The following is a 14,406-nucleotide window of genomic DNA, read 5'->3' as shown; positions in this document are numbered from 1 at the left end:
TGTTAAATTTCGAGAAAAAAGTCGAAATAAAATGTTGAGAATAAACTCGTTAAATTATGAGAAAAAAAGTCGTTAAATTACGAGAACAAATTCGTTAAATTATGAGAAAAATGTCGTTAAATTTCGAGAACAAATTTGTTAAATTACAAATTTGTTCTCGTAATTTAATGACTTTATTCTCATAATTTAATGACTTTATTCTCAACATTTTATCTCGACTTTTCTCGTAATTTAATGACTTTATTCTCAACATTTTATCTCGACTTTTTTCTCAAAATTTAACGAAATTTTTCTCATAATTTAACAAATTTGTTCTCATAATTTAATGATTTTTTTCTCGTAATTTAATGACTTTATTCTCAACATTTTATCTCGACTTTTTTCTCGAAATTTAACGAATGTTTTCTCGTAATTTAATGAGTTTATTCTCAACATTTTATTTCGACTTTTTTCTCGAAATTTAACAACTTTAATCTCGAGATGGTTTTATTTTTTTATTATTGCTTGGCCCCTTATACTCTTCCGTAGATTACCACAAAAGAAAGGCTCTGAAAATTATTTTAAAAAATGATCATTTTTATTTTCTAAATATGTAATTTAAAAAAAACACATTTCCACACAAAAGGAATGTTTATTGATTTATAAAATACAAAAGACCTATTAAAGTACTTAGGAAAGAGACCGTTGTGCTTTAGATATTGAAATCTTCATGAACATTTTCTTAGTAATCTAGTACTTGAACATTGCTTGATCTGAGTGACCAGAAGAGTCCTATGTTTTTTCTTCTTCAATAATATTATAAAGTGAATAAGCTTAACACAACATCAGTAATATATGAAAGGTGTCCAGTTCAGAAAACCCTGCCTTCATTATATCAGCATATAATACAGCTCAATATAAAACATTGCATATTTCAGTGTATGTAAACATCATCCCTGTGTGAACTACAGTAAACAGTCTGATCAGCAGCCTGATATCATTGATCAATTTTAACAGTTCTTTAGCTGAAAACTGGTCACAAACTATTTGCCTTTCTGTGAAGAAAAAGAAAATGACCAAACTACTAACTTAAAAAACCATAACAGTATATCTGTAACATGTACAAGTGCAGGAACTTGAATCAACAGTTCATGGAAGAAACCTCACTGGAATTCTAAGGAACAATGCAAGAATGAGGGGAGGATACTAGGAATGTATGTTTCATAATACTTTGGTCAAACTTCTGACATGACAAATGTAATTCATGAATTTAGGTTCCACAACATTCACGTCTGAGATTCAAAGCAATTGAGAGTAGAAAACTACTCTGTCCTACATCTCAGAACACAAGATTTGCATGTCCTGAATAAAATACCAGTGCTTGCAAGGCAACAAAATAAATGTGTAGAAAATGTTAAAGTTTAAGATATGTCAAGGTGGCTAGGAAGACGAGACCAATCACAATTCAGTATTCAAATAGATTTATATAAAAAAAAAAAAAAAAGTGCAATTCAATATGCAAAAATTATTTTGCATTTGGAATTGAAGATTTTCAAAATGTAATAAATTTCTTAAGTACTAAATTTACAAAAAAATAGATTAGCACACCTTATATTAAAATTCTCTGCAAAAAAAGTATGAATGGTGCCTTGCAAGCACTAATTAAATCATATGGAAAGCATTGTGATAAAAAGGTTTTTGGCTGTAGTCAGTATATCTCAACATCTTTTACATTGCAATATAGAAAGTGCTACATCCAATAGCAACTGACCTGATTCCAGTTCATTTCTTTAAAAAAAAACTCCAACCCCACATCTAGAGAATACATTTTGTGTGTAAAGTGTGAAGTCTTAGTCCCGTTTTACTGCATGGGGTTTGTAGTAGATCACTGTAACCGTAACCCACAAGTTCAGAACGGTCATGATGACAAACCGAATGAGGACTGGAGAAAAAAAAAAAAAAGAGAGGAAAGGTAAAGATGACATCTTAACCAAACAATCAACACTTGAATTCTTACTGACCTTGTGTGTCTCCTGTGGTGACGACGGTGGTGAAGATCCGTGCTGACAAAGAGAGCAAACACTCAATATCAACATGACAGACTGGAGAAGTGCATTGTGTTCCTTTTGTGTTTGTCACTTACCCAGGCATGTGTATGTGGCCAGACCCCAGGTAAGACTGCTGACCTGCCTAGAGTCCTTTGAGCGCCACAGACACTGAAGCTGTGCCAGTTTACTGCTGGCGCTGATGAATGTGCACAGACTCTGACAGAGAATGGCAAAAATATTAGTTGTTTTCTTTTAAAACTTTTTTTAAATATTAATGCCGTTCAAAAGTTTTGGGTCAGTAAGATTTTAAAGAAATTGCAAGGATGCATTAAATTGATCAAGCTTGACAGTAAAGACATTTATAATGTTTAAAAAAAAATTCTATTTCAAATAAATGCTGTTCTTTTGAACTTCCTATTCATCAAAGAATTCTGAAATGTATCATGGTTTACAAAAAAACAAAAATTTAAGCAACTGTTTAAGCATTAATGTTTCTTGAGCACCGAATCCACATATTAAAATGATAAAGGATTATGAGACACTGAAGACCGCTGAAAATTCAGCTGTCATCACAGGAATATATTATATTTTAAAATATATTCAAATAAAAAAATTTTATAACAGAATTATATATATATATATATATATATATATATATATATATATATTTTTTTTTTTTTTTTTTTTTTTTTATAATATTTCACAAAAATACTGTTTTTACTGCATTATCAAATAAATGTAGCCTCTGTGAGTATAAGACACTTCTTTTAAAAAAACATTAAGAAATCTTACCAACCCCAAACCTTTGAATTGTAGTGTATCTAAAATATTTAATAATCAAATTGAGAAGTGTATAATTTCTGTACCACTAAATGTTCTCTCTCTCCCTCCTTTTATTTATTTATTTTTAAGCATGACTGGGCTGGACAACATTGGCTCGAACAATGGTGCGAGTTTGGGGCATGACCGAAAATCAAACAATTCATACTTCATACAAATAAAGTGAAAGTGACATGACATGTAGCCAAGTATGGTGTCCCATACTCGAAACTCGGGCAGCCATTTTTGCTGTGGTGCCCGGGGAGTGATTAGGGGTTAAAGGTGCAATATGTAAGAATTTTGCAGTAAAATATCCAAAAACTACTAGGCCAGTGTTATATATTTTATTCACTTGAGTACTTACAATATCCAAAATGTTTGCAACTCGTGTCTCAAACAAGTGTCTCACAGCAGCCGCCAAGCAAACGCACAGAGTAACATTATAACATCATTTACAGCACACTCAAATGTATCTAATATGATAAACAGAGCTGTGTTACCTCATACTCATGACCGGAAAAGCGGAAGCGGCGCCGGCGACCGCGGCATAATAAAAGTTCCGCTGCTCGTGAGGCATGTGTTGCGCAATCGCTCCAGCAGCCTCGTTCAGCTCCAACAACACTCAGTCCTGCTCTGCTTCATACTACGGTAACGTTAATAATCGCATCCATGAACATGATTTCCGCCCGAGTCCTATCACGATTCTTTTCCACCGGCTGTTGAGGTGAAGACCACATGTCCCAAGATTCGGCGCTCAAACTTGCCGTCATTAAGCTACGCTTTTGTTTTGAATAGGCCTCTAGCGACCTCTAGCAGACAGAAAATATTACATATTGCACCTTTAAGTGCCTTGTTCAAGGGCACCTCAGTTTTGTGTAATGAGAGTGATAGATAGCCCTGTTCATTCACTCCCCTACATGTCCTGCCGGGACTGAGACGGTACTTTGGGTTACAAGTCTGACTCTCTAACCATTAGGCCCCCCATATAATGTTAAATAATATAAATAATGTTGCAAAAAGACACTTTAATCTCAATCTATTATGTTCAAAATAGGATCAAATAACTGTAAATTTGACACTAATGCAAAAAGAACAGTAATGGCATGTTCTCACCATGGCCAGATCAATCACCCACTTCTGTACTGTAAGCAGCTGCCATCCACCCACAAACCTGATTCTTGCAGTAAAGGAGATGGAAAACTGTCATATTTTCAAAACTATCAATATTTTTTGTTTTATTGGGACATTTTTTTTACTCTGTGCCCAGAAAAATAGCATAACCTGACATCATGAGTTTAAAGGATACAGTGCTGCATATATGAGGCTGTGCTTCAAGTTTCTGTTGTAGTGCAGGATCAACAGGAGCACAATGACATCTGTGGACACACAAGCTTGAACATAAACCCTCAGAATCCAAAGTCTCACTCGTGATTGAGCGTCAGAATGTCGTCTCACCTTGTGCAATGAGGATGGGATACTCCAGGTATGTGAGGGGCGGGTAGTCATAGTACATCTGATAGGACATAAACACTAGAAACCTACACACAGGGAGAAGAGGAAGAACAGAGTTGGAAACTTTTTGCCATTCATATAAAAAAAACACATACATTTGATATTTAACACCAGAGTCCACCGATTATTGTTTAATCCTAAAAATCTGATACAGAGTTGTTTAGTATCATCATCATCAATATTATAGTTTTTTCTAATATTTTGAATTATATTTTCTGTTTTAACTAATTTTAGTTAAATTTGTAGTAAATTTGTTGTGTTTTTGACATGTCTACCTAGTTTTATGAAATTTTATTTGTTATTTTTAGTATATAGTTTTAGTTATTCTAGTACTTCAAAGTTATACCGGATGAAAACGAGAAATGGTGACAGCTAGCTGAAATAACATGTTGCATATGACAGATACAATATAATTTGACTTAAATGCATGGTGAAAAGTGAAAATTACTCTACAGTATACAAGGCAACATCCGAACATATCAATCACTTCTGCATATGCATCCATGCATGCACGAACATCATGTCAGTGCCACTTTGATGCAGCTCATTCCGGATGTCTGCATCTAGCTTTTCATGTGGCAGTCGTTAAAAGATTCATTTCAATTCATGTGAAAGCAGTGAAGTTCTTACCCGACCAGCTCCAGCAGCAGACTGTTCAGACTGACTCCAGCGGTCGCTCTGGCCCGCATCAGCACGAATATCTGCGGGAACTTCAGCACCATACACACGAAGAGAGTGCTGAAGTTGGCCAAATTCAGCGTCAAATTACCGTCCATCTCTGTACACTTTTGGTCCTATAATTACCCTCTATGATCCGCTTAAGCGATCCTGGAACGAAGCGTCTCCAGCTGTTAATATCTAATGGAGCAGCACTTCCGCACACATCAGCCCGCGAGATTTGACCCTCCACAGCGCCCGTAGCTCACAGCTTCAGCTTTGCTCTTGAGTGACGGAGTGCCATTACCAGGACGTCGTGAGCCAGGTCATTCGCAATACATATATAGTATCAGTACATATAAAGCAATTGTTACATTACACATTTTATACATAACCTAGATGTAAATTTTTCTGGAACAATTTTTTTTTGACAGTATTCACTGGAAGAGAGCATGGTTACTCCCTGAAAAATATTGTACACTTCCAAATTTTACATAATGTTTACCCAACCAACTCCCAAATTGGCTATTTTGTTGATCTCTCTGACTTACGTGTATTTTGCAAAGTTGAGGTAGAAATTTTGCTTCACTTATTCTACCATTGCAATCATGTTAAATCTATTTGGGAAGACTTAAGTTATCTTTCTCCTTTTATCAAATGTGATTTAAACTTTTCTTTGAAGGATATATTCCTTTATTTTTCTAGGAGTGACTATGCTATTGCTCTTGTTGTTAATTTCTTTGTGTTGCATTGTAAATTTTTTATTCACAAAAACAAATTTCTTAAGACTAGATTTGATGTCTACATTGCTGAGATTTCCCCTGTTAAATCTCTTAAACTCATTGATAACAAGAACAACAAGTTTCTTAAGAACTATGACCATATTTTCCTTACTGGTTGAAGTGCCATTGTTTTTTGTCTGTATGTATGTATATATATGTATGAAGACTTCAGATGCAAAGGCCTCTAAGTGCCATCTGAAATTTTCTTCTAAAATAAGCATTTCTATCAAGCTCGTGTGTTTAGGTTCAGTAATTCCACTTTAATGGCAATTAATAGGTCCTTTTCATTGCCATTAAAGTGAAATAACTTTTAGAAGAACATTTCAGACATTGCATCTGAAGTCTTCATATACATATACATATATATATATATATATATATATATATACACACACACACACACACAGGTGCTGGTCATATAATTAGAATACCATCAAAATACACTAATTCACTAATTCCATTCAAAAAGTGAAACTTGTATATTATATTCATTCATTACACACAGACTGATATATTTCAAATGTTTATTTCTTTTATTTTTATGATTATAACTGACAACTAAGGAAAATCCCAAATTCAGTATCTCAGAAATTAGAATATTGTGAAAAGGTTCAATATTGAAGACACTTGGTGCCACACTCTAATCATCTAATTAACTCAAAACACCTGCAAAGGCCTTTAAATGGTCTCTCAGTCTAGTTCTGTAGGCTACACAATCATGGGGAAGACTGCTGACTTGACAGTTGTCCAAAAAAAAAGACGACCATTGACACCTTGCACAAGGAGGGCAAGACACAAAATGTCATTGCAAAAGAGGCTGGTTGTTCACAGAGCTGTGTCCAAGCACATTAATAGAGAGGCGAAGGGAAGGAAAAGATGTGGTAGAAAAAAGTGTACAAGCAATAGGGATAACCGCACCCTGGAGAGGATTGTGAAACAAAACCCATTCAAAAATGTGGGGGAGATTCACAAAGAGTGGACTGCAGCTGGAGTCAGTGCTTCAAGAACCACTACGCACAGACGTATGCAAGACATGGGTTTCAGCTGTCGCATTCCTTGTGTCAAGCCACTCTTGAACAACAGACAGCGTCAGAAGCATCTCGCCTGGGCTAAAGACCAAAAGGACTGGACTGCTGCTGAGTGGTCCAAAGTTATGTTCTCTGATGAAAGTAAATTTTGCATTTGCTTTGGAAATCAGGGTCCCAGAGTCTGGAGGAAGAGAGGAGAGGCACACAATCCACGTTGCTTGAGGTCCAGTGTAAAGTTTCCACAGTCAGTGATGGTTTGGGGTGCCATGTCATCTGCTGGTGTTGGTCCACTGTGTTTTCTGAGGTCCAAGGTCAACACAGCCGTATACCAGGACGTTTTAGAGCACTTCATGCTTCCTGCTGCTGACCAACTTTATGGAGATGCAGATTTCATTTTCCAGCAGGACTTGGCACCTGCACACAGTGCCAAAGCTACCAGTACCTGGTTTAAGGACCATGGTATCCCTGTTCTTAATTGGCCAGCAAACTCGCCTGACCTTAACCCCATAGAAAATCTATGGGGTATTGTGAAGAGGAAGATGCGATATGCCAGACCCAACAATGCAGAAGAGCTGAAGGCCACTATCAGAGCAACTTGGGCTCTCATAACACCTGAGCAGTGCCACAGACTGATCGACTCCATGCCATGCCGCATTGCTGCAGTAATTCAGGCAAAAGGAGCCCCAACTAAGTATTGAGTGCTGTACATGCTCATACTTTTCATGTTCATACTTTTCAGTTGGCCATGATTTCTAAAAATCCTTTCTTTGTATTGGTCTTAAGTAATATTCTAATTTTCTGAGATAATATTATAATATATAATATATTTAAATATATTAAAAGTATACCATATATAAACAAAGATTTTATGTTAGATGGGGAATAATTCTCAGATTCAAATGTGAACACTGAGAAAGTTAGGCCTATTAATTTTCCTTTACGTAATTCCATTTATTAAATTTCTGTCATTTTTGTTACACTTTCATTGGTGTTACATCACAAAATGTTGACTTTCTGACTTTTAAAATTAGTTCTATTTCAGTTCATGTTTGTGTTATTGAATTAAAATTAATTAATGGTATATTGTATTGATTTTAGTCTGCTCTGTGGTGTTTTGAGATGTTATTGTTGCCATCAATAAGTCAATCTATTTTTCAAGTTAGAAAGCCAACATTGTTTGAGAATGACCCAACCACAAATGAATTAATTAAGCAAACAGAATAAAAATGAAGAGCATTCTTGGAGAAATGAGAATTGGAGTGTGCCTCTATTTATTTGTTTTTAATAAGCAATTCACTGGGTTAAACAAATACTGTTACAACACAAAAATGATACATTTTAAAGCAACAAGTTTTATAACAACTTCATAATCAAAAGACAAGTTTATCTTTTTTCTTTTCTCTTTCCATGTCCTTCCTTAATTTAAAAAAACAAACAAAATCAGACATACTTTTCATTGAGCAGCTTTGCTGCCTCTTGCTACCCTGTTCAAAGAACCATCTCTCTTGCTTTTTATTATTTGCAAATGCAAAGGCTTGCCAGTAATAAATAATACTATAAAATGTTCTGCAAGTACACAAAAAAGATTGAGAAACAACAACAAGCGTAAATGTACAAGGTTTCAGGGTGATGGGGTGGGACGAGTGGGCAAATTTAGCAAAATCTCAGATTCATACAGGACAGACAAAGCATCTATACATCCATACTAGCCAGATAACAAAGTTGATTTTATTATTCATGTGTGTGTGTTTTTACAAAGTGGGTTTTTTTTTTTAAACAAGCAGGCGTCGTTAATTACAGAGCACAAAGAATTAAGGCAGCTCAAATGTTTACCTCAAAAAAGTTTAAACATTAGATCCTTAAAAACTGCAGTTTGCTCTTGTTATTTTACACAGACATAGTGCCTCTCACACAGAGTGTAGAAATAAGAATTTGTTGTTGCATAATTCTGGCTGTTGACAAAGCCATCCTCTTAATACCACCAACAGGAATGATGGGAAAACATTTTTTTAAAAAATGGCTTCAGGAGAGTTATTATGATATTACTGACCCCTTTGTCACATACTGTATAAGATGAAAACTCACAACTAAGCTGCCTCTCGGCTTTTCCAGTTTTCTTGATTTTACATCATTACAATAGAGCTGACATTGCTGTGATTGTTGTTTTGTTTGAGTTGTTTAACACTGCTCGATGTGGGATGCCCTGATTGATTGGTTTTGCTGGTATTTGAGTTAGGGTGTATGAGTTTCTGCGTCTCCATCTTGTAACTGTGCATGTGGCTGATCTTTCACCACAGCAGTGCTTATGTTCCCCCGTCTGATTAATCAGAAGCCCTCCAAACATTTCAAACTTACTAATTTTGGTGAATGAAAAAGCCAAATGCTCTTTCTGTACCCAGCCTCAGGGCTGAAAGACAATTTGGCCACTAAAACAGGCGCCTCTCTAGTAAATCCTTTGAAATGCTCTTGGATTACAGTATTGCACTCAAGCTCTACGGTTTGTTATTTCAGTTCATTTTAACTCCTTGGGTCTCTCATCTGTCCTATTTGCGCTTGCTGACAGAGCACACAATTCATGTCCCTCTAGTGGACCAATGTTGCCATGACCTTAAGAAATGTTTCTTGAGCACCGAATCAGTGTATTAGAATGATATCTGAAGGATCATGTGACACTTAAAACTGCGGTAATGATGCTGAAAATCCAGCTTTGCCATCACAGGAATGAATTACATTCTAAACCGACCCCAAACCTTTGAACGGTAGTGTATTTTGGAGAGATATGTTGCTTATTTTGAGCTTGTTTTATCAGACCAGCTTGAGTTTTTTAAAAAGATCTGGACACACTGTAATAGACACTGGATATTTCTCACTGTGGAAATTCAGGATCACCATCATGTCATTTAGAAAGCACAGGAAAATGGTTAAATACATTTTTTTTTTTTTTACTACTTTTTGTGACCATTTATAATAGTTGAGAGTTTTACAGTATTTACCATACGTGCGGTGACTATCTCTTCCATACATTGTACACATACACACACAGTGTCTCCCTGCTGTTGTCAAGGACAGCTTCATCTGCTATGTCCCACACACACACACACGCACGCACACACACGCGTTTTTGCTGGTGTCATTGTCTTGTCTGCGTGGGACCGCAGACACTACAACAGTGTTGAGTTTCAGGGCTATATCTGTCCCGGCCCAGTCTGTGCTGCTCTGGTTACAACAGCAAGGTCACACACGCACACATACACAGGGAAGTGATAAAAAAATCATATTTCATGTCTGTGAGATAAGCAGTAATGGGTGTTTGGTTGGTGTGTGCAGCTATATGAAGAGTGATTTCTTTAAGATGTGACCTTAAAATGTCCTTCATATACCCTATCAATCAACATCTGTAACAGCTTCTTTTAAGAGCAAATCATTATAGAAGTAAGTTTGAAAATGGGAATAAAATTGTATCGGTCAGAGTGAATAATTTAATCAGCCTTTAGGACATCTGGATATCGGAATAAAAAAATAAAAAGGTAATTGCAACTTTCTGAAATTTTAAATCTTGTAGTGTGACTATACTGTATCTTGCCATTGCAACTTTGCTTTTGCTAAATTGTTACAATATATCTTACAACATTATGCAAATCACGTTTTTCCTTTGGGTTTTTCACGTACAGATGTTCACATGGATCCGCGAAAATGACTAAAAATGCTGTATTATTCATGCCAGGCCAGTAGTTGGCGATGTCACTTTGTAAAGAAAAACTGTAGATTGAACATGTAATGCGCATGACGTCACCGTTTTCACAAATTCACTTTTTTGTAGTTTACACGGAGATGATAATGGCATAGTTTTCAAAAACTTGCATTTTGAAACCTGTTTTCAAAAGTTTGTGTTTTCAGACCCCCAAAATGCCACTGTTGTGTAAATGAACGATCAAAAGTTTTCAATTTTTTTCAGTTGAAAAAGTGGTCGTGTAAACAGCCCCATCAAATGCGACTATTTCTCATAATTGTAACTTTATATCTCACAATGTGATTTATGTTTTTATTTTAAACTTTATTGCACAATTAATTTTTTTAATTGTGAAAACAGGCTTCCATAGGTAGAGTTCACTATGGAGTATTTGAAATACTAACTTAGAGAAGTAAAAGTAAACAAATAAGGAGGGAGAAGTAAAAGGGCTGAGTATGAAAGAGGAGGAGGGAGAGAGAGGGAAAAAGTGAGGAAATTTGAGTCAATAATGAGAGCGACATATGATGCTGTTGCTGGCTCCTCACGACCAATCCAGACATGTAATGTACATTTGGTTACACCGCACACACAGTATCAAGAATCTCAGATCAACACTGAGATTCACTGTTTCTCCTTTGCACTCATAAACACACCAGACACAGTGACTGACCGTGTACTTTGGGTGTGTGCGTTTGTGCTTTTTGCCCTTTTATCAATCTGTTCTCTGTAACACCTCAATCCAGACGGAGGGTCAGCCAGCCGTATCAGGACTGACAAAATAAATCTGACACAGGAATGTGTGTGTGTTTAAATCTGACACTGGAATGAGACTCCACCACGTACAAACCCCAGAGAGAAATCAAGTCCTTACTCTAACCAGTCACAATTAGACCTCTGAGCCTACTCTTAAAAAAAATATACCACTGTGAAACTGAATCCTGCAGCAAAAAGTACAGAGGGATAGGGTAGGATTGCACTCCTCTTTGTACATCGTCCAAGAGCAGAGAGGAAAAAAAGAGGGGGGAAAAGAGCAAGAGAGGAGTGGTAAAGGTTGAAGGCAAGAGAGGGGATATTTGGGTCAGTGTTGGACAGTTAAAATCAAAAAAGAACAAAAAAGCAAACAAAAGAAAACAAAAAAGAACAAAGAAAAACTAAATAAAAACAGAAAACATAAATGAAACAAAGATAAAAAGAAAATAAAATAAAACAAAAAGTAAACAAAAGCAAAACAGAAAAGGTAAATAAACAGTAAAAAAGGCAAAGAAAAAACAAGCAAATAAAACAACTGTCTTATCTTAAATTCCGCTCTCAAAAAAATTGTTTGCATGGAAAAGGAAATGGTTAGGTCTACAATTTCTGGCATTCATAGTGTATTCATCAGTATTTTCAAATCACCCATCTGGGTCATTTGTTATTTTATCCTCATTGTGATTTCTATCACCTTGCAGGACAAATTTTTGACTTGAATTTTAGAACTTCTCCCAAAATAAATTGGCAAACTTGAATGTTTTGTCAAACTGAACTCTGTTTTGGCCAGAAATATGATACATCTTCTCACACACACACACACACACACACACACACACACACACACACACACACACACACACACACACGCTTGGCTTTAAGGTTCACTCCGCCACTTTAGTCAAAACAAATAACCTGTGCACTCAGGTGCTTAACCCTGCGTTCAGATCTTACAGTACTCTATGTAACTAAAATCATTTTGGCTCTATGTCCACCTAGCCAACTCAAAATGTTCTTGGCATCTGGTGTAAGTGAACTCAACTCTGAGGCAGCTTGGAACTAACTGCAACTGTTCCTGTAACCGTAGCTGGAAAGGAAGTGATGAACATAATTTAGCACTGATTGGGATTTGGCAAAAAATAAAGCATAAAAAACACGAATGAACCTCAGGAATGCACCCTTGACACCAGCTCACACTGCTGGCCGAAACACTTACTGACCTCTCCACTGGTTTTGATTGTACTCTGATAGGAAACCCAGGAGGGATTTTTCTTAAATAAGAGCACCGCAATAAGATGGATAATGATATAAATAATGAGAAATCCAACCCAAATGCCCCTGTGGACACAGATTTCAATCCAGCCATCTGATACATCAGGACAGTGTGTACACAACCCACCAGCAGTGTTAGACAAGACTCTTGGTTGAGCCATGAAGCATGGCAATGAGCGCGTGTGATTGAACAGACTGGGTGGGACAGTCTCCAAGCCAATGGCCACAAAGCTAGCAGCCACTTTAACAGTTCGCCAAAATGCTTGGTGAGGTCTGTACCCTGTAATCCTCAAGTCAAATCGGTGAGTAAATGAATTTTCATTGCACAATAAACCAGCAAACAATCCATCAACACTTTTCTCCAGTAGTGCAGACTACTTATCTTCGAATCTCCAACGGTGGATGAGTTTCCAGCATCTTCCCAGGGATGAAATGAAAGTTCACTCCATCCTTCTGTTTTTGTGCTCCCGCTGTGATTTTTGTACTCCCTCCAGGTTGTGTACATTTCTCTCTTCCTGTCTTTTTTTGGTGTCCAGTTCCAGAACACCTCTCCATCAGAAAGGAGAGAAAGGAAAGAGGTTAAGAAAGACTACAGAGTGTTTTGCTGGTGTTGCAGATACTGATACACATAGTCAGAGGAAGTGAGGGGGAGAGCGAGAGAAATATTTGAGTGGAGAGACTATTCAGAGAGATTTCTGTCCATCTTTTAAAGCGGCTCTGCATCTGTATTAGTCTTTCTAACTGAAGCTATTGAATCGCTAGCATCAGACCACAAACGTACAGACAGATTAAACCGAGCTTCTTTGAATGCACACACAAAGCAGAAAACTGGTCCATCCATCTGTGGCAGGATTTGACTGGCCCTGTTCCAATTTCAGTTATTCATGAGCTTGTTTGATTGGCAGCCTGTTAGACCTATTGTGTTTGGATTAAGCTCCGCCTTCTTGGAAATCTTTATATGTACACCATAGACTTGCACTGCGATACCGCCTCCAACCAGTAGGGGGAAAGTCCTCTCAACAACAAGACATAGATGGAGGGGTCGAGTGAAGAGGATAGGAAATATCTCTTTCATCAACAAGTAGACTGAGAACAGACTATGCCTGAAGACATCGCAAGTGAGGTCAAACATCACAGCCGATCTACTTCTCAGATTAACACTTTGTGTCAGTCTTTGTTTAGCCGAAAGGGGTGGAGATAGAGCTGACTTCTGCCCAATCCGGATGATCTGTGTGCATATTAAGTCAGAACGTGTATGTGCGGGTTTGGAAAGGTTGAGAAAACAAGGCTGACATCTTGATTGGCTGGATTGTGGAGTCTGTGGACAGCTGATGGTCTCTGCTGTAGTGCAGTCCTCTTTATCCCTTTGGTGAGATGTTAATATCTATGAAAGAGAGGTGGGAAAAAATGAAGAGAAAAGAAGAGGGAGTAATAGGTAAATTATTGCATACAGCCTTGTTGGTCTTCTTGGATCAGTTTGAATGGTTCATGGGGCTAAAGGAACAATTCATAGATATATTTAAGAGTTATCAGTGTATTATAGGGATAGAGTATTGAACAATGAATTAGATGATCCAGTTAAAAAACCAGACTAAATGCCATTCATGAATCTGAATGATCCACTTCTCGGGTTCAATTCACCGACTCAATGTTGGAGACACAGCAGTTAACCCACTTGAGTGGAATATTTCCCATGTATTGTATAATAATGTTATTATAAAAGACTATATATACTGCACAATATACTACTATTCAAAAGTGTTAAGATTTTTTTTTTTTTTGAAGGAAATCACGTGTGAATTCTTACTTCTTTTGTGACATACTGTTTTTCA

General features: G+C 36.7%; 2 protein-coding genes across 8 annotated transcripts in view; both read right to left on the bottom strand.

Annotated features, from left to right (window-relative positions):
• Positions 1-611: 611 nt before the first annotated feature.
• Positions 612-5,337, bottom strand: slc66a3 (solute carrier family 66 member 3). Its single transcript, XM_048205350.1, has 7 exons — positions 4,989-5,337; positions 4,302-4,384; positions 4,153-4,222; positions 3,960-4,017; positions 2,123-2,243; positions 2,001-2,042; positions 612-1,921 (listed from the first exon to the last, which is right to left on the bottom strand). The coding sequence occupies exons 1-7, from the start codon at positions 5,132-5,134 to the stop codon at positions 1,830-1,832; spliced, it is 612 nt and encodes a 203-aa protein (XP_048061307.1). The 5' UTR covers positions 5,135-5,337; the 3' UTR covers positions 612-1,829.
• Positions 5,338-10,792: 5,455 nt separating this feature from the next.
• sobpa (sine oculis binding protein homolog (Drosophila) a) overlaps positions 10,793-14,406 on the bottom strand; it is a 47,219-nt gene continuing 43,605 nt past the window's right edge. For all 7 annotated transcript variants that reach the window (XM_048205341.1, XM_048205344.1, XM_048205347.1 and 4 more), the window contains one exon: positions 10,793-13,958. The gene's annotated coding sequence lies outside the window, so the exon portion shown is untranslated. The remainder of the gene's footprint in view (positions 13,959-14,406) is intronic.

The sequence above is a fragment of the Megalobrama amblycephala genome, linkage group LG10 (genome assembly GCF_018812025.1).
Source record: "Megalobrama amblycephala isolate DHTTF-2021 linkage group LG10, ASM1881202v1, whole genome shotgun sequence".
Taxonomy (NCBI): domain Eukaryota; kingdom Metazoa; phylum Chordata; class Actinopteri; order Cypriniformes; family Xenocyprididae; genus Megalobrama; species Megalobrama amblycephala.
This window is presented reverse-complemented; position numbering and strand designations above follow the sequence as displayed.

Excerpts from the sequence above, each read along its gene's own strand:
- slc66a3 (XM_048205350.1), bottom strand. The coding sequence starts at position 5,134 with ATGGACGGTAATTTGACGCTGAATTTGGCCAACTTCAGCACTCTCTTC. Across the intron at positions 4,385-4,988 it reads CTGCTGCTGGAGCTGGTCGG|GTTTCTAGTGTTTATGTCCT; the intron begins GTAAGAACTTCA and ends CCCTGTGTGTAG. Across the intron at positions 4,223-4,301 it reads TCCCATCCTCATTGCACAAG|ATGTCATTGTGCTCCTGTTG; the intron begins GTGAGACGACAT and ends GTGTGTCCACAG.